Source organism: Crocodylus siamensis, chromosome 9 (genome assembly GCF_052110815.1).
Source record: "Crocodylus siamensis isolate JL-2025a chromosome 9, ASM5211081v1, whole genome shotgun sequence".
In the NCBI taxonomy this organism is placed as follows: domain Eukaryota; kingdom Metazoa; phylum Chordata; order Crocodylia; family Crocodylidae; genus Crocodylus; species Crocodylus siamensis.
The window spans coordinates 14,804,928-14,828,222 of NC_143403.1; the positions used below are offsets into that span (position 1 = coordinate 14,804,928).

At 42.0% G+C, this 23,295-nt stretch overlaps 1 protein-coding gene across 2 annotated transcripts in view; it reads left to right on the top strand.

The window, feature by feature from the left end:
- Positions 1 to 23,295, top strand: part of BEAN1 (brain expressed associated with NEDD4 1) — a 119,308-nt gene that overhangs the window by 65,545 nt on the left and 30,468 nt on the right. For both annotated transcript variants that reach the window (XM_090063068.1, XM_090063069.1), the window contains 2 exons: positions 12,933 to 13,142; positions 19,561 to 19,702. In XM_090063068.1, the coding sequence (XP_089919194.1) occupies positions 12,933 to 13,142; positions 19,561 to 19,702 (352 nt within the window). The remainder of the gene's footprint in view (positions 1 to 12,932; positions 13,143 to 19,560; positions 19,703 to 23,295) is intronic.

Genomic DNA, 23,295 nt, shown 5'->3' on the forward strand with positions numbered 1-23,295 from the left:
GATATTAGGTACCCTAAGGCACCAGTTATCTATCTTGTTTCGGTTAGGTTTATATAGTTTTGCTTCATGATGTTCCCACAGCTGAGTTAGCATTCAGTTGGTAGTTCTTAACATTTGACTTGTATTTTTATTTTTCCTGCAGAAGATCTTCATTTTATAACAGTGCTACTCACACCACCAACTACTTTTGTCCCCAGGAGTAACGGTCCCCAACCTTAATGGTTTAGTTGATTGCTCCAGATAACGTTCCAGTGCTACACGGATTTAGGAAAGCACCTCCCATCAATCACCCTTGACACCACTCACTGCCCTAACAAGACCTTTTCGTCAATATTACAGTCAATGAGAATTGTTACCACCCCCTTGAACAATCTTTGTTCAAGGGTTCCAAATCCCATTGGCCTTCCATTCTCACTGCCTGATACATGTTGCCAGCACAACCATTTTACAATCTTATGTGATCAAGCTCATTCACGAGACAAGACTTGTAGCAGGCAATACTGGTCCACTGCTCAGCAGAGAAGTAGGAATCATGGCAGAAAATGCAAGTTGATGGGCAATCAAACCATCTATATGGCTAAGTAGAAGCTAAGGTCTGAGAAAAGCATACCATGCCAAATACTAACTCCAAAATACAGACCTAATTTTTTCCATGTCTGAGCTTCACAGAACCAGATTTTTTTCTTCTTTTTAGGTCATTGACCCTCAGGCCGCCTCTTTCCCTGTTCCAACCGCAGTATTTTAAGAAATGGCATAGGGATGATCCTGCCTCAAGGCATGGGACAGGTCCCTTCCAGCCCTACTCTATGATTTTATGATCCAAGCGAAAAACAACACAGCCATAACACACACACACTGGCCAGCAATTTCAGAAAAACAAAAAATAAAGATCTAAATAAAAATGAAAGATTCTCTCTGCTTTATGAATGTGAAGGTCATGCCAGCCCTTTTATATCAGACCACTGACAGACAGAGCAGCTCGGACATTTCAGACAGAATTGGAAAATGCAGATTCAAAAAGTTTTGCAGAAACACTGATTTCAACCAGTCTTCCAAGGGAACATGGTTAAAGACAAGGCTCTTACAGGTTCTCTTATAGGAACTACCCCATCCTACTCCCAAGTTTTAAAATGCTTTCCTTCAATTTGGAATCTGAAAGTTTAAAAAAACCATGAATCTATTTCATAAACTCCCAACTTCTTTTTTTTGGGGGGGGGGCGGGAGGGGGGGAAAGAGAGGAGGGGAGGTTAAATGGACCACACTTCCAGAAGACTGCAGTCTAGATCTCTACTGAGCCAGTCGCTCTTAGATTGAAAGAAAAGGCCAAACAGTCCAATACCAACTACGGCTCTGACTTAAGTCTAAAGTTGCTCCACATTTGTAGTGATGTAACTAAGACAAGGCTGCGACTCATGGACTTTCCTAGACAAGTAATACTTTGATATGTGTGATAGGCAAGGTCCATCTTTTGCTATGGTCCAAGGTTTAGTGCCTTTGAAGCCAACAGATCTCGCTTTCCAAAACCTCATCCAGATGGGGCAGTTTCGTACAATTTGATAAATCGTATTACTTCACTTGCTGTGGTGACACTTAGTACACAGCCAGCTCCTGTAATCTGAAGGATTTTTGTAATGCACACACCATACTCTGTGTGGATTCATGCGTGGCAGCTACAGGAATAGACATTATGGTAACAGCCCGCTTGCAACAGCTAGAGGTTTATTTCACAGTACAGCAGAGTGCAGAATCCATTGGCCATTTTTGACCAAACAAAATTATTGCTGAACAGGAGCTTCTCACAAGGCAAGATCAACACAGTCTTCATCAGTTCCACTAATTTGTCTCATCTCTGTGGCTCAGTGGGATCTATCGACTCCTTCTTACCATCTGTCAATCTTCTCTCCTTGATTAAAAAGCTGCATATTCAGCAGAACCTGAAAGTGCATCTCATCATTCTTCAGTAAATTAATCTACATTTATTTCAGCTAGGGAAAATAAGGATCTCAAAATATACTTCAGATTGCTTAGATACATGATGCACCTGATTGTGTTAATTTAAAAATGTCTACTTATAAAGTATGCACAATACACCACTGTCATGTACTAAGCCCCCTGCACCCATATTCTCAGTCCTAGAATATTTTTTGTTTGTTTCACACATTTAAAGCTCCTGGGAAGTACTGGATTGACAGCTGCAGAGAACATCCACTAAATGTATTCAACACAGTGCCAGTGCAACGTTGCCTTGCCAAAATGCTTCAGCTCTGACAGAGGAAGTTGCTTCTATCCTCATTCCCTCTTCTATTCCTAACAAATGCACAAAGGCATGAGGCTTTGTATACCATGACCGGCCCACTACTCCAACATGCAGGAACTTTGGCATCAATTACCATTTTCCAATGTAGCAAACAATAACCATTTCCCCCCTCAAATGCAGGGATCAACATTTTTCATTGTTTCAGAGTGAGATTTTCAAAGCAAGTTAAGGGATGTGGAGGTCACTGAAGATCCAACCTTAGGGCTGCCCACATCCACCAAGCTACTTTATGCCCAAACTCCTATTTCATTAAAATGGGAATTCAGATGTCAGAATACTCTTGTGAATCTGACCTTAGCTTATCTTCTATGGTTATAGATGATAAAAGAAAAACACCATCAATTATTAAAAAGAACACAGTCATCTGGCACAAATTCACAATGCACACTCTGTGAAAGCTGACGGGCTTTCAGAAGCATATTTCTTTAGTGGAAAAGGGAGGGGGCGACTTGCATTTATAAAAAGGGGCTCAGTGCTACCCCAGCAACAGCACAAGCTGCAAAACTAGAAAAGGATGAAGGCCAGTTATTAGCTCTTAATAAAGGGTTATATTTTATGAGGCCCCAACCTCACAGGGAATTAAAGGTATTGTCCAGGATGTCATCAAAGACACTGGGTACCATACAGGAGTAGACCCACAGGCTAGGGACAAGTATTACAAACTGGTTTAAGTGACCAGAAATTGGTTTAAACCTGTAACAGAGCAGGCATTCTGTGCACATAAACCAGTTTCAAAATGGCTGAAACTGGTTTGAGATAAACCTGGTTGAATGTTGTATCAGACTTAACTGATTTGGGCCAAACTGGTTTATGCAATGTTAGTTCCAGACAGCTTCCTGGTTAAAGTTAAACCAGAGTCCCCCAGCATCCTAGCATGCTCTCCTGGCTGGGTTGGGCTCTCTGTTCCAGGGTGCTGGGCTGGCCCCTTGCCTCTGCTTCCTGTCTGGAGCTCCAGCAGACTTGCAGGCCCAGGAGCATCTGCCTGGCTTCCCCCTGCCCCAACCCCCTTGCTGCTCAAGCATGGATCTCCCCTCCCTCCCACAGCATGGACTGTAGCCAGCATGTGGTATGCTAGGTAATTCTGAGAGGTTTCTGTGCAAGGTAGACAGGACAGTGTCCACTTACGACTTTTTGGAGCTAATCAGCAAGTAGCTGGTGATGTCCCTCCATTCCATTCTTGGAAAAAGCTGTTTAAGAGCTTTTTAATGAGAAAGGCTTTGTTTTCTGATGGGCTGATAAATGCTGATAACAGCTGATAAATGCTTTGTTATCAATGGGTGGGGGGGAACCCCTCCCTGGCCATGTCCCCTCAGCTCAGCAGTATGGAAGGGAAGGGAAGGGAAGGGAAAGCTGCTCTAGCACCCCCCAGCTTGTAGTCTGAGCCACTGCAGGCATGTGCCTAAATTTCCTCAATCCAAAGGGGATGTCTGGACGCTTACAAACCGGTTTAGCCTAGCCAGGTTAGACTAACCTGCAAAGATTGAATCAATTCAGGCTTAGGCTTTTTGAATGTCTGTCCCTAGCCACAGAGACCAAAATAGGTTTATTTTTTGTCCTCCACCAAATAAGAAAAGCATAAAGCAGCATCTCTATAGGGTAAACATTTCTGAGAGTTCATTTCAGACATATCTGAATAGATATACCTACCTAAGTCATTCTGCGGGGTATGGTACAAGTGCTGTGTAAAACAGATGTTTTAGGATTTTGCAAGCTGAGATATTACTGTGGAGATTTGAGCTAATAGTGTAGATAATTTTCCACTGTAAATCAAGCTTCACCTTAGCTGCATGTGGCCCTTTCATGTTTGCTTGCTAGGCAAGCCCTCACAAAAAACATTCAGTTTAGTTGCTTGAATATGCAAATCCTATTCATGGCTGTGATGGCCAACATGTGCACTTCGTGCTGCATTTGGCATAGAGATATCTCAACTCCATCACTGAATAAAAGCAATACTTTGTGACATGTCCCCAATATAGTGCATATTTTACAACATAAATATAGAGTGGTTGCAATATTTAAACAAGGTGTAGGAATCCAATCGCATGAAAAAAAATAGTTTACCACAATGACAGATACTCTGTTCCTGAGGATGTATTTGTGGGTTTTACATGTCTCCTTCTTATTTTTCATAGTGAGGAAATCAAATCATTTTTGCCATGCAGAAATATGTAAATTACCAATTAAGAGAAATTTGGGTAAGAGAAAAAATATGTGGAAATGTTTTGCCCATAGTAATATGAATATATTTTGTTTCCAGTAGTTCTTTGTTAACAGAAATTTTTAATTTTCAGAAATAAAAGGAGCTCTTCTGGAGGTCAATGCAACTACTCAGGAGAATAAAATGTATAGGACTAGGTTCAGAATAATATCAGGGTTTGTAACAGAGGAAGCTTATCAACTGCTTGTTGTTTTTAGGAGCTGGGCTAAGGGGAGCAATTCATTTCTTTTAATAACAGTAATAACGTAATATATCCTGCTTCTTCTGAAGACTGTGTTCGACTAGATTATTAAGTACATAGAAAAAGAAAGATTTATGAAAATGAGCAACAGGAGATAAAAAGGACAAGAGTTTGATCAGCTCAGAACAGCCACGAGGGAGTTGTAGATAAATGGTCTCTCCGTCTTGTAAGAAGAAACACTTCCTTGAATACAGACGGGGAATGAACAATACAGAATCATTTCTATGTCAGCTTACTATTCATGGGAGTTGAACTCCCCCCCATGAAACAACTCCAATACCATTACTCACACCAGACTGCCACTGAAAGCAGCTAGAAACAGATTCTTCATGCTTCTACAACTAAACAACTTGTAAAACATCATAAAGCTAACCAGCCATTTACTTGCCTTTACTAGCATCCCAGTATATTTTAGCTCCAATAAGCTTATTAGAGGCTATATAAAAAAAGAGCATGCTGAAAAAGCTCTTCAAAACTAATTTAATCATAATAGGATTTTTATCCTTAGTCCATGTGTATCCCCCCCATCCAAGCTAGTGATGGTTTTTCCATTACACCATACCCACAGTGATTTTAGGCAGAACCAAAATTTACGTTGTAGAAGAATTCTGAATAACAGCAACTTATATTCCCAGAATTTTTCTTCCAAATAGTCAGAAAAGTCTCCTCCACAGCAAATAAAATATTTCGGTTAATTGAAATTGCTGAAGCTTCTGATGTATTTATATCAGTCTTCAAGCTCATCCATCTGAGTCACAGAACTTTGCTAGGACAGGAATAGCAGTGGCTGGATCCAAGACCAAAATCTTGGGCTGAGGGCTCCCTTTGGCTCTTATACATGTGCAGGGAGGCTGCTCAGATGCACTGTAATTCCAGCGCGTCAGAGCAGATTCAATTAATTGAGTCCGCAGGAGCGTGGTAATTACCATGCTCCAACAGACTCCAGTGTCACGTGTATCAGCGTCCCCATGCTGAAAAATGGTGGTGGGGTTCCTTAAACTAAGCTTGTTCAATGAGCTTTAGTTCAAAGCACCCCGCTGCCATTTTTCAGCACAGGGACACTGTTACACTTGACACTCCAGGCACTTTTAATTAGCATGGCTCTCGGAGCAGCGCTAATTAAAGCACCCCCCACCTCCGCCGCCTCCCAAACTATGTCTATAAAAGCCCAAGGGCATTTATGAGCATATTGTGCCGCTGTTTTATTGATCTAAGTTTGAAATGCATTATTGTTTCCTTTCTTGAGTAGGTGTAAATCTTAACAGGTATAAGTCTAATCTTAGACCCTTCCAAATAAACTCTCTGAATGCTTACGTCAAGCCAACTGGTATATTTTAATTTTGAGCAGTTGGCTACAGAGAGAAAAAGCCCATCTCCACAAATTTGTCCAGGCAGTTCTCTCTGAGGGAGGATCTACTGTTCCACTGTTTTTGTCACTTGTTGAAGTTTCTCACTTGTAATCTGAATATTTTAAGCTGCTGTGTAAGAAAATCGCTAAGGAGAGAATGGAAGACTCCAGATATTTAAAACAGCCTTCTCCCTCTGTATTCTGAGATCAGTGCATCCCCATTATGGATTGTGATCAATTATTTCCTTCTAATAATCACAGTCATGTAGTTTGCATAGATTTTGGGTCCCCATCACAACAGATTTGGTTTCCCTTTCGCTTTTTACAATCTGTGATAATGATTAATGTATATGTATTTATAAAGCTCAAAAAATCCTGACTACAGGAACTTGTCATATACTTTTATAGGGTGGGATTTTCAAAAGTGCTACCACTGGAAGTAGAGCTAAGTTTATGAAGTCAATGATAAGTGAAGTCAGTGCTTAATAATAAGCATTAATTCAGAGGGAGCAGAGATAGGCTAATGTGTGCTTTTTTTTGAATGCCCATCCTGGGATACTTCAGTGAAGTCCACAGAAATTAAACAACTTTCTAAAAAATCCCATCCCCTGCCCACTACCAAAAATAAATAAGACAATAATAACCTAGAAGAGGGGGTGGGCAAAATGCGACCCACAGGCCAGATGCAGCCCACCAGGCCATCCTATCTGACCTGCGGGACCCCTAAAAAAATTTAGAAAATAAATATTTATCAGCCCCTGGCTGCTTGTCATGTGGCTCTCGAAGGTTTGCCAAAACTTAGTAAGCCACCCTCTGCCCAAAATAATTGCCCACCCCGACCTAGAACCTTCCTTGGAATTGCTAAGAGTTTTTTTGTTATTTTTCTCTACTTAGACTCTGATATCCTAGGGAGAGGTGCAGATTGCAAATACTTCATTCAAATTCACTGCAGTTATTCTGAGTTTATGCCAGTATAAATCTAACTACACCTTTCATTTTTATGAAAAGACAACTGGTGCTTTGCCAGTAAATAATACCATAATAGCTCAAAGACTTGACCATTAAGTTTAAATTTTATCTCACTCAGAGTTCTGCAGCAATTAAGAACTAAAATTCATCTGATGAAAAGACTTTGATGTTTTCTAAGAATCTGTATAAGATTTCAGTGAAAATTCTATTACTGAATTGGCCGTGTACATTACAACTAGTATTTCCAATGTGAGGCATCTTGAGACTGCTGTCATATTTTTTATCGTCTGATCTGATGTATGATATCATTATTCTTACCCCAGCCTCAGTGATAAAAAGTGTTAAGCTTGTCTTGTTTAGAAACTGTATGGTAAAGGAAAGGCACTAGGGAAAAGACTGTCTGGAGAACTCCCTATTAGCCTTATCTGTCCAACTATTTATGCTAAAGAGCTGGATTTGAACAAGGTAGGTTGTTATTAGCCAAATTGACAGCAGGATCTCTGCTTTAGTTATCCCATATTCTCATCTGCTAATTGGCTAAAATAAATATCTGGAGGTTAACATGTCAGCATCTTTGTGGTTTTAATTCTACTGTGCTTCAAATTGCTGACACTTTGCCTGTTCATATCTAGGAAAACATCAAATCGTGTTGTCATTATGGTGGGCACAAAATGAACACATCATTTCATCTTTGCAGGCTACTAACATTTGAATAAACCTAGCTGCATCTACTCTGGGCCACATTTCCAGAGCTGCTGAGTCCATACAACTGCAGTCCAAGCCAACTGGACCTATGCATTCACCCCTTCAGAAAATGTTTTAGTTCTCCTCTTTAATCATGTGAAAATTCACATGGTGCACAGCAGGAAGAAAAAGGTTATTGCAGTCCACTGCCAGCATCAACTTGCTGGAAAAGTTACTAAATACAAATGGTTAAAATTGTGTATGCCTTTCCCCGCCCCCCCCCAGTTCAAACTCTAGCCCACTTTTCCCCATGAAAATGTAAGTATCTGGACCTGCTTCTAAGTTCTGGGTTAGGTTTTGCTACCTGCTTAATAGTGGAAGGGGAAAAAAAACCAGTGGCAACAAAAGATTTATACACATACATTCTAGTATATCTAATGCACCAGGTACTATTTGAAGTGAAACATGGAGACATTGGGTGCGTGTACACATGCACGTTACTGCGGAGTAGACTAATTAGCTTCACAGTAAAACATCACTGTCTATATGTGCACTGGTATCAGGGACAGTACTATCTTACAGCAGAGTACTTATCTGCATTATAATGCATATGTAGACAGAGGTCAGGCGAGGGCCATACTCCTGGCTGCCACCTAACCATACAACTCCGCTGGTTCAGCACCCTCATTCCCCAGCCAGCCCCTCTGCTGCCCCCCACAACCCCCCAGAGCCTGGGGCTGACTCCCTGTGCCCCCTGCCTGCTCCACCCTGGTTCAGATTGCTGCTATCCCAGGCACAAGTGTAGATGCTGAGCCTGGGAGCAGTTTACTCCAGTTCAAACAACTCCAGAGTTTATTGCTTCACCTTAATTCACATATAGATGCACCCACTCATAGGTAAACTACATACCCTTATTTTCTGCAAGCTTCCTTTTCATCACTGTTAACCCATAATCTATTTAGCAGAGAGAAATAGTTAGCCATATTAGTCTGAAGTTAGGATGGAAGGGCAGCACCTTTGAGTAACTGGCTCAGAGAAGTGTAAGATTTCCTGGGCAATATCCTATTTCATTAGCAGCTAGGAAACTAGCCTACACAAGTTATTAGGGATCCAATTTCAGTACCACCAATCTTAGGACAGTTAAGTTCCCAAGCTTCAATCCTGACTTTGCAACAAGATCCTAGTTTTACAATTGGCCATACCAAAATCTGTGGGATTGCAGGGACAGTTCTACACTTTGTACAGGCAGCCCATCTTCCCAGCTTTACAAAGATATTTGCTAATTTTTTGGCTCCAAATGCCGCATCCATGAGATCAAATAAACCTCAATACATGCTGCATGCCAAAAACAGTTGAGTTGCAAGTCCTAGAAGAATAGTTTTCATCTGGTCTTAATTTTTCATCTGGTCTTAATTCAGGTTTTCTTTTAGGTACACAATACATCTTTATTTGTATCTTTCCCTTTAGATAAAGTGTAGTTTTTCCTTTAGATGCACAATGTTTTGTAAAAGCTCCATTCGTTTCTTAGAAGGTTATTATAATTGCCCATAAGACTTCTCAGCCAACTTGAGTCCAGGCTAGCTAAGAATTGACAGAAACATTATATGCAAATTCCTACTTTGCTTTATTTTTCCAGTCAGCTCTTGGTGTGTCAAGTGTCAGCCACTGATAATATACACGGGCATGAAGCCACCACGTGCCAGTCTCATCCGCAATCTCATTGTGCCTACAAGACACTAAGTAGAATGTCCTAAAGGACCAAAAACTGTGGGAAAGTTATAAACATCTGTTTCAACAAAATGTACAAAGTCATTTCTGTGGGACTTGCAATACCCATTATTTGCTTTTGGGGAATATTCATAAGAACAAGTTTGGTTAATGAAAGTATTTGCAGAAGGGGAATACCCAGGTTACATGCTCAGTTGCCTTTTGACACAAAGAATGGAAACGTGTACAAATTTTTAATGTGCAGCCTGTGTCATATTTGAAAATTGGTCCCAGTGGATACTCCAGCATACTTTTCACAGATACAAATGCTGCATTGCCACACAAAGAGCCTGATCTACCTCTGATTATAGTCAGCTGGAATTTTTCTTTGGGTCAAGTCCATACTGGATAGCAGGGCCAGAAAACAGGTGCACTGAACTGAAAAAAATTGCCCTGAAATTTTGCCATAGCCTGTGTCAGAATAATATTTGCATCAGACTAAATGATAACTGTGGTTTCAAGTTTTTTTTTGGTTGTCTGCTTTTCAGCTTCTGTTGGAGTGGGTTTGTTACAGAAGTTAAAGCCATCATCTAGGAATGGAGCTGGAAAAGGCAGGGGGCGGTGCAGTTATATATAGAATTTTCCTGTAAGTAGTGAGAGATTTCACCACGCTGCAAATCATAACAAGGAGAAAACTGTGGTGGTAGCAGTATCAATGCCAAAGGAGCACTAATCAAAGTGCAGGGCAACACTATTATGCATTGTTCAACTAAAATGGACTAGAAATTACTGTTTTAATCAATAAAAACCTGTATTTGTTTTGAAAAATTGCAAGGAAACCGCCCCCCCCCCCTTGAAATCCATAAATTCTAACTGGCCAATATATTTACTTACAAAGCCGAAGTCATAGAACAGAAACAAAAAACAACACACGCTTATTCATCCTACTGTACAGCTTTTCTTACAGGGAAAGGGGGAAAGCACGTAGGAGGTAAAATACAAGACTGTCTACATTCCCCCAACATTTTTTAGCTCTCACTTCACCACTAGTCACCCAACTAAAAGCAAAGCTGTAATCTCAGTTCTGCAACTTTCATGAAGACCTGAGACTTCCCTGATGTGCTTTTATGTGCCACAACAGTCATTGTGCATTTTAGAAATAACCACATCATGGATTAAGTGAGCTGAGACCAACTGCAGACCAGAGGCCTGCCTCTAGTTTGTGCAGAAAGCAGTAGCAGCTTCGAATAAGAAGAAACCAGGAGAGTCAGTGCATCCATTTTGATACAGTAAAAGTCCAGTCATCTGTAGCAGCTCCCCAGGCAGGGCTTGTAAATTCTGCACGAGGCTTTGTGGAGTGTTTCAACCTTACAGGCATCACTGCAGAACTTGAAAGCTGGAGTTCACAGAACTAAAGTTTATGTTTGACTTTGAATTCATTAAGTCCAGAAGCATCAACATGCCTAAACTTTCTGTGCTGAAGCTGGTTATAGAAAGTCTGCTTTAAAAAATATATGGCCAAAAGCTATTTATTCTATAAGATGCCTTCTGACATTTCTTTTAAAAAAGGGAAATTCCCAGCGGAAAAAAACAAACCTTAAAGATGGGGGGCGGGGTTAATCGTTCAATGCAATGCATTTATACTTCAAAGATTTCTTAGATGTTAAGATGAAAAGGAACCATTATAATTATCTTGTCTGCACTCCTACATAACAAAGACCATAGAATATCACCCATTGCCCCTGCTCTTAGCCCACTTCTACTCATGTATTTACTTTACAAGCTGTATGATCTAAAAAGCTATTTAAATATGCTCTTCCTTTCATTGTTCATTGCCATGGTGTTCTTTTGTTTTTTTTAAACAGCAACATTTCTGTGCATATAGTTACCAATTAATGTAAACTGTAAACATAATTTAAAGTTTGTTTGTTCGTTATTAGACATCTATAAGAAATTGGGTCAAGTCTCCTTAGCACATTCCCTGAAAGTATATGGAAAACTGGGCTGCACAAAAAGATGAACTTGTGCTGTTAAACTGACATGCTGAGTATCTAGATCATCATAACCACTGAATTAGATTCAAGCACTGAGTAAGCCTGCAGCAGTGCTGCCCTACAAGCATGCTGCTGTCAGTCAGCATTGATAAAGTTACCAAACTGATTTTATGCAAGAGACAAGAATTTGGGGGGAATATCTTATCGGACCAACTGCATGGTTGGGATGGACTCAGACAAGCTTTTGGGTATCATAGCATCCTTCCTCAGGTCTTTGAAAGAAAAGCAGGCTCACCCACATGCGCCCAGTAACTTAAGCAAACTTTTCCAAAACTCCAACTGTGTGAGCAGACAGATTTTAAAATGTACCTCTTTGGGAACAACTTAGTGTGAAGCAAACTCACACACACACACACTTTGTAAGGGGCTCTGAGTAATTCTTTACTTAACATAACACACACAGAAATGTAGGCAAGATGACAAATACTGAAGCTGCCTATACACATGCTCGGAGATGAGCAAAGTGCATTTTAGAGTGGTTCTCTGGCAGCTTTTCCAATTAAAACAGCTTGCTGTCATGTGTGTTAAGCTCCAGCACATTTAAAAATGGCTGCAGGATGCTCTAGGCCTCATTCAGTGAGGTTTAGTTAAAGTGCTTAATGGCTATTTTAAAATGCACAGGGGCTGAATACACACAATGCTGTGGTGATGCAGCGTTCTAATTAGAATGGAAAGCAAATTCAATTAATCAAGTCTGCTCTGATGTGTTCTAATTAGAACACTAACAAGTTTCTTCACTACTTCAGAGAGTGCTTTGGGCTTAGGGCACCATTCCCTCCCCTTCTTCAGCATATGGTTTGCCTCTGAATCATGGAATGCAAATGTAAATCTGCCTTGCCCCCAGTCACCTTGCTGTGCCCTTGACTTACTTCACAAATTAAACAGGACCCCCAGCTACAAAAGCATGCTCTTCCACTTATCTCTCCTGACTAAAGCGGTCCATCCTTCTCCGTCAGTTCCCCAAATTTTAATGCCCCCACACCAGCACCTACATCCTTGGTTCTGCTGCTGGGGATTTTTCGTTCTCCACTTTCCCTACCTGAAGATTACTTAGAACTGGTTTCTCCCCACTTCTGCCAATGCATAATCCTCAAGGTGTTTCCACCTGAATAAGCCGTCACCTTGTCCCAGCACATGGTGGATTCCACATACACTGAGCTGTTCAATGATTCATAATATACACCAGAAATCATAAATTGCACATTGAGATTTCCCAGACAGTCAAACACATTAACTCCACAAATCAGTCACAGAGGTAGGGTGCAAATCTACATGAAGTCTCAGTATTATTGTATGTTGTTTCAGATATCGTTAGCTTCTGTGTCAGTCTAACCACAGTTAGAGCATCCCTTTCCGCATCATCGATTCTTTCTTTCTCTTTCTCTGCTGTGCAGAAGTTCACTCGAACCAGACCAGCCCCGTCAGTGAGTTCCCCAGCTACAGTGGAAACGGAAATGACACCAGTTTGCTGGTTTCACCCCTGCTGGTGGCCGGAGTGGTGATTGGACTCGTGCTGTTTCTATCCTGCGTTACAATCATTGTGGGCAGCCTGCGAAAGGACGGACGGTTAAGACACCCTTATATGAGAAGAGATGCTAATTATGGTGAGGACGCATTTACCCTTCTCATGGTACTGCAGGTGTGGACAGGGATTGCACGCAGAAACGCAGATCCATTATTTAATAGATAAGACAGAAGAATACAGCCTGTTTTCTTTAGTGACATCTCTGTGGTGGCTCAAAAGTAGGAAAAATTATATGTTAAAAGGACAAAATGAAGATGTCAGAGCCAACAGTACAGCTCCTGTTAGTCCAAGTGTTTACTTTTCCTTGGTACTCTATATTTTTCCCCCTCCCCATAGCCTCCCAGTTTATTGCTGTATTCAGCTGATATCAAGTTATAACCTTGGGCCCAATTTTATTTCTCTCTGCTAAAGAGCCATTTTATAGCAGTTTATTGAAAAGCAGATCATGGAGCTCTCTCCCCTCTACGGTCTCAGCTAGCCTGTAAGAGTAACTTAATAATTGTCCTTTCTTTTTTATTAAAAAAAAAAAATATTGACCCAACATTGCCACTCCTGCAGCATTATATGTGATAAAACCCTGATAAACCTTGCCCCAGTAATACTGATCACCTCACTGTGACACCACCAAACTATATCCCAGTAATTCCCGTGACCAAAATCCTTCACCATTGTGTCCTTCACAGGATGACTTTTTGGCCATTCTATAGTTTTCAGATCAGAAGTTGAGAACCACATCATCCAGATTACATACGACAGAAAATAGGCCTCTGTACTTGCAAAGAAGAATGCTAGCATGCATATAAAAAGTAACCCCAGAGGCCAGAGCTTCAGTTAGTATAAATCCTCTGCTTCAAGTCAGGTAGAAATATCACTGAATTCAAGCAAACATCAACAACTTCTACCACTCAAAGCTCTCACCCTCTGTTTGCAATTTGTCATGAAACAAAGATTGTTTATAGGGATTTCCTTATTCCGATTTTTGTTTGAGGTTTACATTAAAACAATTCTAAAATTTATCATTTGAAAGAAAAAATCATCTACCCAAAATATAAGTTGACTGTACATGTTGAAGGTACCACTCAGATTTCTTAAAAGTACATTGGACATTTGAAGATACCACTCAGATTTTTTTTTGAAGAGTACCTTGGACCTAATCCTAATTTTACTGAGGGAAATAGCAACCCCCCATTAAAGTCAGCGGAACTGAAATCTAAGCAGCATATTTAATCTTAAAAAACAGAGGAAATAAATTATCAGTCTCTCCAAGTTTAATACAGATCTATCTTCTTTTTCATCCAAAGCATATAAATATTCTCATGCATTTTTTACCTAATTTTATATTCACATTTGCACATCTCTCAGAACTGCTACACTTTAAAAAGACTATTATCTATTGCATGAAATGAAAAACAATGTCTACTGCTTTGTAAAATTTATTTTTCTGCTTTCTCATTTGGCTCTACAAGCAGTTAAATCACTAATTTCAGAGCACCACGGTTGCTGTATCGGTGATAAAAGCTGGTACAGAGAGATTTGGGGGCATGATAAGAAGCTGTGCATTATAATAAAATGCTGTCATCTTCATTGCTTAAACAAAACTAGCTATCTTAATTTCAGCTCTATTCCAAAACCTCGACATCAGCCCAGGAGAAAGGTTGATACAAAAAGGAGGAAATGTTTTTCATCTCTAAAATAGTGTGAAATAGAAAAGGGACACAACAGCATCTTTTAAGTAGTAATAATCTTGGCTTGATATCAGCATACATCATGGTAGCATCTGGGTGCATTTCCAGTGGCACAAGTGAAAACATGAGGAATTGCTGTGCATTCGGCCTGCTAAATGTATTGAGGCAAGCAAAGGCACATGAGGATGGTGGGCAGAGCGATGGTAGGAATCTACGGGGAATTCAATTGGTCCATTAGACTGATCCTGAAAACTGAACTGAAGATGTTCACAGCTGAAAAATGCCCGAGGAAAGAACAGTTTATGAGGCATGGAAAGATTCCCTGGCCCCATACTTATAGTTAGCCAAAAATTGCCTTTACAACCCCGTTTAAAGAAAATGTTGGCTTCTCCACAAACAGGTATACAGCCCTAAGTCACAGACTGAAGCCGCTCTATTTTAAAGGGCAAATATTTTAACCCTGACTTGTCTTTCAGCAATTCAGGGCAATCAGCTTACGCCAGTTTTGAGTTTCAGCCAAGACTTCTGGAAGGTCCATCACTGAGGAGTTTGACTAACAGCGTTGTGGTAATGCAGTTTTAGGGCTCCAATTTAAATCCTACAGCAAAGGAGTCATGCCAGTTGTCACAGCACTCCACATCCGCGGTGTCACCAACTCCAGTGAGCTAAGGACTGGAGCACACCTTGCAAGGTATGGCTTTGCTGAAGAAGTGCTGCAATGCCTCTCGTCGACAGCTTAGCAAGTGGAAAGCAGGCACACACAGTTCACAGCAGCTGCTTTTTGTTCACAAATGGATTTTTATTCACTCTGTTCTTCTACATCAGTGAGTTAAACTTCATTTGTGACACTTGACTGCCCTTGTCAGCTCCCTAAAAACAGGCCGAGGCTGCCTCACAATAATGCTGACACCCTGTGATATGCACCTGTTTGTGGAGTAACCACCTGCAAAATCAAGTGCCGGATGATGTCCCTGACAAAACCAGACAGGCAGTAACAGCATCTTCTTGTTGGTTCCTAGAGGGAACTGAGGACAACTTGTCCTGGATATTTTTGTTCATGTAACAGAAACTACCAAAAAAAAATACAAGAGTTGGAACATGCTGGCCAATCTTTTGTAATACCTGTGAACGTGAAAGTACAGCTAGATTTATCAGCATCTCATAACTGAAGGAGGGAGAAAAAAGTTACAGACCAAATCCACTATCAGTCAGATTTTGCCTCTGCTGTTTGGTGGAAGCATCATCTGACTGGGAACCGCAGTCTAATAACATTTCCTACCAGCCTTCTGGGAACACCCGCACTGCCAGAAAACACTGCAGGAAACCCTAGAGCAGTGCTGAAATCACTTGCAGCACTTTTTTCCTAATAGAAGTGTCTGGAGCAGATACCACTAGGGGAATTTTACAGAATCCACCTCCAGCTTTATCATCCCATTATTGCTTAGTACAATTAACGTTTCTTCCTGGCTCCTCATCCTTCCCATTCCTGATGCCTTTCCAGTTCTAAACGTCCATTCCTAGAAGTGACAAGCTAATCTGTGTCCTTGCTGGTATCTAAAAAGGCAAAGCTGCATGAAGCTTTAGGTAATTTAGACCAGGGAGTAGCTTAAAACCAATGTACCTCTCAGGCCTGCAGTTTTTTCAGTCTTATTTTAGAGCATCTGTGTGTTTGCCAAAGCCAGGATCAAAACTTACGGCTGTGAGTCATTCTCCTCGCAGGGAATGTGGTGTCTGTAACAGCAAAGTGTTTCTTGCCTCACCGTATCGATCAGATGCTTTATTACTAAAAATGTGTTGACTGCTCTTCCTAAAAGGGATTTGTCCTTTCAGTCTTGATCTCCTTGCGCTGTTGGACTTCTATAGATTTCTCACTATGATGCTATCACCTCAAACTTTTGTTTCTGTTTTCAGGCCTCTAATCCAACACTGAAATAAATACATTGCTAATAGAAACGGACCCAAAGTTATGTCAAATAGTAAATTCACATAAATAGGCTGTTCTTGTCATCCTAAAACTATTGCAATTTAACTGAAGTAGTGCTGTTTCCATCTTTTAGTTAGCTCTCACCCCAAAAGGAAGTTCATTTTCTTCCTCTCCCCGACGAGATTTGAACTCTTACCTCCCAAAAGTCTTTGAACCAGGAGCCTAAGAGGGAACTGGCGGGAGGTTGGCAGTCACCACTTCCATTCATTTTAATACTGTTCTGCTTTGTCTAAATAATGACATATGCATGAGAATGGGGCCTGGAGTCCAGGTAAGCATCCTACCACCCAGAGTAGCAAGTTATATATTCTTTCTTTGTAAGTCAGTAAATAATTAAATATGTTATAGTGAGTATAACAGATCTAGCAGGAAAGGCTAAGGGAGACCACCCCAAGAATGCCATCACCTGGCAGTCACGGCAGGTCTATGGGAGGTCTCTCTACCTGAGAGATGAGAGCGTGTTTTAAATCCCTGGCTAGAGTGAGGCAGAAAGTAGATTTGAACCAAGGTCTCCTATTTCCCAGGAGAATGCCCTAAACTCTGGACTGTTACCAGACCATGATGGAGCTGTTCCACCTTGTATAAAACACTTTCATACCTTGAACCAGAAAGATAAATGACCACTAGTCTGGTGTCTGTGCCGCTCACCTTGACCATTCCCTAAGGAGTATTTAATTAGTAGTGCAAAATAGAACAGCATCAACAGGAGAGCCAGAGAGCCTGCTGCTCCTACCTCGTGGCTGAATGCTATGTAGCATTGTGGTTACAGTACCCTCATGGGAGCTAGAAGTGGGATTTCACACCCTTTCAGGCAGGCAAGTCAGCTGAACCAAGGATGAGGTCCCCATCATCCCGGGAAAGTGCCTTATTAATGAACTACAAGATAAAAAGAAGGCACTGTCACTCAGACTTCCAGTTGGATGCAGCTGGCCTTTTGCTTGCTTTGTTTTCTTGGAAAATGGTTGATGGGGGTTGATTTAGTCAAATATAAGCTTTTGCTGAACATATCATCTATGAGGGGTTTGTTTTAGCAAGACAAAACAAAGACTTTAAAATTCAGTTCAATCTATTCAGTCTAAATCTTTTTTAGGATTCCCCCCCCAAGTTTTTCAGTTTGACAGAGAAACCAAAAATATCAATTATTTGCAGAGCCCTAATTATTAGATTTCCATAGCAGAGGTAACACCTGTGCAATGGGCAAGTGACAACCCTGACATTACTTGCTGCTTTGTGTGACCTTTAATGCAAGCAGCACATTGAACCTGAGCTTTCTTTTCCTATCTACTAAAAGGCAAACCCCACCTCTGTTTACACTTTCAGACTACAATTATGCAAAACAGTGTTCTGTGAACCACATCTCTAATTAGCGTTTCATTTCTGGACGTTGCACACAAATAACATCCCTGGCTGGGCGAGTTAAATAAGGCTATTTAGTCAGTTATCAGTGGAGGCAAGAACAAGTATGGTCCTATCCAGAAACTAGTGGGCCTTTCCCTGGACCTGTGGGGAAGAAAGAAAAGTGTCCCTTGCCTGGACTGCCTCTTATACATAGTTCAGGCCAGACAAACCCTCCCCTACAATACAAATACACTATGCTCCCCTTTCGCACAGCTCCACTGCAGACACCCCTAAGGTGGTCCTCACTGCGCCTCTTTTCCCGGTCTGCTCCGCAGTGTGAAGAGGGACTTCAGCTCCCTCAGAGCCAAATACAGGGAGAAAAGATGAGGGACAGGCAGTGCCAGTTCTCTCTCCTTGGAGCCTCCCAACCACAGAAGAGCCCAATGCCTCTGACTGCTTCTTGTTCACAATAATGTAAATCTCCTTGTTCTTTGCCTCAGCCCTGGCTTTCTTGCTAAAAGGCTCTCTCTCTGCTGCTGGGAGGCAGAGGTGGCAGGTGTCTGGACCGGCTGGTGCCCCTGTCTCTGCGGGATGGCTGCTGCCAGAGAGGCAATGCAATGAAGAGGCCTGTGGCAGAGACTATGCTATGCCTACAGCATAAAGAGGTGCAGCTGAAAGATCTGGGCACAGGGCCTTCATCTGCCCATGCAATCTAAGCCAATAGAAGAAATTACTAGTGTAGAGGGAAGACTATCTCAGGAACAACCCCTTTAGGTCGGTCAGGCTTGTAGGCCTAATATACACTGCTGAGATGAACTGGACTAGTTCACCACTCCCACTTCAGCTCTTGGCATGACCGGGCCCTTCCAAGCAAAGGCTGTTCCCCATTTTTTCAGTCCTTCCTGTCTATGCATTGTTTGAACCAGTTTTCTGGCATCCGTTTGAGAGCGAGTTTTCCCATGTGACAATACAGTCAGGAAACTGCAGCACGACTGTTTTCCATTTCCTCCCTTTATCTGAGCACTCACGTTGAAGACTCAATTTTTCAAACGTAGTTTCTCAAAAGTTAGGCCCCTAATTTTAATCTGTTTTGAGAGAAGCTGAAGATGTGCAGCTCCTGATAACTGCAGTAGCTTAGGAGAAACAGTGCAAATAGTTGAGGTAATGTGCATCAGAACTTGTAAAGGTCTTTACCTTTGGCCACATGAGTAGGACTTTAATACCACTCACAGATTTGCAGAGAAGTACCCGAGTGTGTATTCCCAATGCCGCACCCTGAAACACAGTAGCTTTGATTTAGTTTTCATGGGCTTGCAATTGCTACCAGGGCATTTCTTTATTCCTTTAAGTCTTACTTGCCTCATATCATTGATAACCCTGCTGTGTCAAATTGATTTTCTCTCTCACTGGTGGCTAACACTTTAAATTAGAGTAGCACTGTGCAGAATCTACCATGAAAAAGGACTTATCATTAATTGCTCGTTTCATAGCTCCAGATGGCTTCTCCTATGGTGGCTCAATTGGAGAACTAAGATCAACCTGCATCGAGGAGTTCCCACCAGCATTTGATTTTGGTTCCTACATGGACACACTCTCTCAGGTCAATGTCATGTATCCTGATTCACCACCATGGTAAGCACTTTTCTGGTATTCTGGAATTGATATGATTGGACTTGCCAGTTATGTAAGGTGGGGAAATAGACCTGCCAGGCATATGTCATACAATCCAGATCCATTAGGTTAAAGTACTAATGGACTTTATACATTTCTCTCTCATAAAATCATACCTTCCCCCCTTCCCTCAAGCAATTAGCTTTGGACTTTTATAGATGTTGCTGCCAAATAAATGTTGTTAGGCAACTTTAACTTGTAGATATTCATTAAACACAAATGTTTTATTTGACAGCTGAACAAAGGCTTTTATTAGTGATATGATCTTGGTCCTATATTTTACTTTAATTGAATTTAAAACCCAGTAGGTCAGCCTCTCAACTGGTACACATCACTGGAAGTCCATTGAGTATAAAGTCATTGTCCATTCGGCTGATTTACACCAGCTGAGAATCTTGCCCACCAAGTTATCATTCAGTTGAGTGTGTTTTGATGAGTTAGGAATGTAGCACTGAAAGGAAACTCAAGAACCATTAAGTCCAGTCCTGTCCCAGGCACCACATCATACCATGCCTCTCAACTTCTGAAAGGCAAGAATCCTGTGCTATTAATCAAGTGCTTCCAGGTGGGAATTAACACAGACAAGGCTGAGGGCCTTTAGACTAAATACGGCTCTGTTCATCACAGCTTAGAAGTAGTTTCCATAAAGTCAGTCAAATTGCCCAAATTTATACTATTTTAAAATAAGTGTTGCATTTTTGGTCCTTTGACATGAAGATAATAATATTTCTTTGTATCTGGGTGCTGTGCAATCTACCTGTTGTTGTTTATGAACATGGTAGGAAAAGGCTGCTTGGCTTGGAGGATATCTACATGAGACATTTGCAACAAATCTTGTCTAGTAACAAAAGCAAACCAAATCTTCCCAATTCCCATCTTTATAAGCATCACGTATGAGGGCCAATACTTTCTTAGTATCTATTAAGCAAAGTACTGAAGATGTGCATCAAGATTGTTGAATCAAAACATTGTAAAGTTGGTTCAGTTCTTGGAACAACCACACCTTTTGTATGTGACCTAGGGCAGGCTACTTAGTGATTCCACATCTCAGCTCCCCAGCTCTAGAAAATTTCTCTCTCACCATCTTTTGCATGTGTGGCAAGTTATTTGGAACAAGAACCATCTCTTACAGTATGTATATGCAGCAGCAAGCACAACAAAGGCCTGACCTTACTCAGGGCCTCTCAGCATTACAGAAGCCAATTTTCTTCCACAATTTTAAAATTTCAGGAAAGATAGTCTAAAACAAACAAGATGTCTCAATGTGGAATTTTCCCTGAATGTAATCATTTTCTGTCTCAAAGTGGATAAGGAAGTAGAGCAGTTCTCACTCCTAACCTGGATAAGAAAGTAGAATAGTCTCAAGCAGCATACCTTCACTGGTATCTCTAGAAAATGGGTATTGGAAAGTGGCACTCTTGGCTTGCACTCTACACAGACTTCTATCAAGCTCTCTCATAGTTGATAGGGTTGGAAGGGATCTCCTTTTGAGGACCCCCAGGGTAGGAGCAAAAACCACTTCCCTTGGAAGTTGGTTCCAGATCCTAGCCACCCTGACAGTGAATTAGCACCTCCTGATGTCTAGTCTGAATCTACTCTCGGTCAACTTATGGCCATTTATTCCTTATAACTCCAGGTAGTGCTCCGGGGAACATGGACTCTCCCATAGCCAGTTTGTAGATAGCCACCAGATCCCCCCTCAGCCTTCTCTTGTGGAGCCTAAACTGGTTCAGGTCCCCTAGCCTCTCTGTGTAGGGCCTGCCCTGCTGCTCCCTGATTATGCGAGTGGCCTCCTCTGGACCCTCTCCATGTTGTTGTCCACATCCCTTCTGCAGTGCGGTGCCCAGAACTGGACGCAGTACTCCAGCTGCAGCCTGACTAGTGCTGCACAGGGGGGAGGATCACCTCCTTGGACCTGCTCATGATGCATCTGTGGATGCACGACAAGGTGCAGTTGGCCTTCCTGACTGCATCTCCACACTGCTGGCCCATGTTCATCTTGGCATCAATAGTGATTCCAAGATCCTTTTCTGCCTCTGCACTGACGGGGAGGGAGTTCCCCAGCCTGTAGGTATGCTGCTGGTTCTTCCTCCCCAGGTACAACACCTTGCACTTGTCAGTGAAACCCATCCTGTTCTCATCCACCCACCCCTGTAACCTGTCTAGATCCGACTGCAGCCTGTCCCTCCCTTCTAGCAGCCCACATCCCCCCACATTTTAGTGTCATTTGTGAATTTGAACAGGGTGCTTTTTACCCCCTCGTCAAAGATGTTGAATAGTGCGGGCCCAAGGACCGAGCCCTGAGGGACCCCACTGCCCACATCCCTCCAGGTCGAAAATGACCCATCCACCACCACCACCACTGTCTGGGTGCGGCCCTCCAGCCAATTTGCAACCTGTCTTACTGTGTAGGCATCGATGCCACAGTTGCCTAATTTCTTAATGAGTATGGGGTGAAAGACAGTGTCAAAGGCCTTCCTAAGGTCCAGAAAGACTATGTCCACTGCTACACCTGCATCCAAGGATTTTGTAACCTGGTCGTGAAGGCCACCAAGTTGGTCTGACAAAACGTGCCTCGAATGAACCCGTGTTGGTTGCCCCTAAGCGTAATCTCCCCTGCTGGTCCCTCACAGATGCGCTCCTGGATAATTTTCTCAAAGAGCTTCCCCAGGACTGAGGTAAGACTAATGGACGTTTAATTTCCTGGGTCCTCCTTCCTCCCGTTTTTGAAAATGGGGACCACACATTGGCCCTTTTCCAGTCCTCCAGCACCTTGCCAGAGCACCACGAGTGCTCATAAAGCTGTGCCAGGGGTCTTGCAATGACATCTGCCAATTCCCTCAGCACTCTGGGGTGGTGATCATCAGGACCTGCTGATTTGGACACATCCAATCCCACCAGAAATTCCCTGACTAGGTCCTTACTGGGCCTGGCAGCACCTCCCCTGGGTCCATCAGGGATCCCATTGGGGGGAAGGGGGATGCCCTGGACCCTGATGAAAAAGATGGAGGGAAAGAAATTGTTAAAGACAATTGACTCTCAAATGACTCCAGTTAATATTTTTCTTTGCTGATCTGTAATGGGGATGGGGAGGTTTAAAGACAGTCCTGGGCCTTTCCTCATATCTGGATTACAGAAAAATCCCCAACAGAGAAGAGTGTCCAAGCTACTTTACTGACAGCCGGCACCATATGCCCATGCCTTCAGCCTGAACAGGGCTTGGATGAAAGCCAGGATTGCATACTGGGAATTATTTTTGTTTCTTTTAAATATAAGGGGATTCACCTCTGTGTCAGTGTCTGGTCTGCTGAGCTTCCTCACCAGTTCTCTTCATACCACTGTGTGCAAGGGATAATATTTGAAGTAAACTGGTCGATATAAAAAAGGGTTATGGTTAATGTTGCATATTCATTTTTATTTTTCGTTTACATATGTTTAAGACAGAGACAACATGAAGACACACAAAGCTCACACTTGCAAAGCAGTCTCTTCCCTGTGCCACACACACACACACACACACACACACACACACACACGAGCTAAACATGCAGATT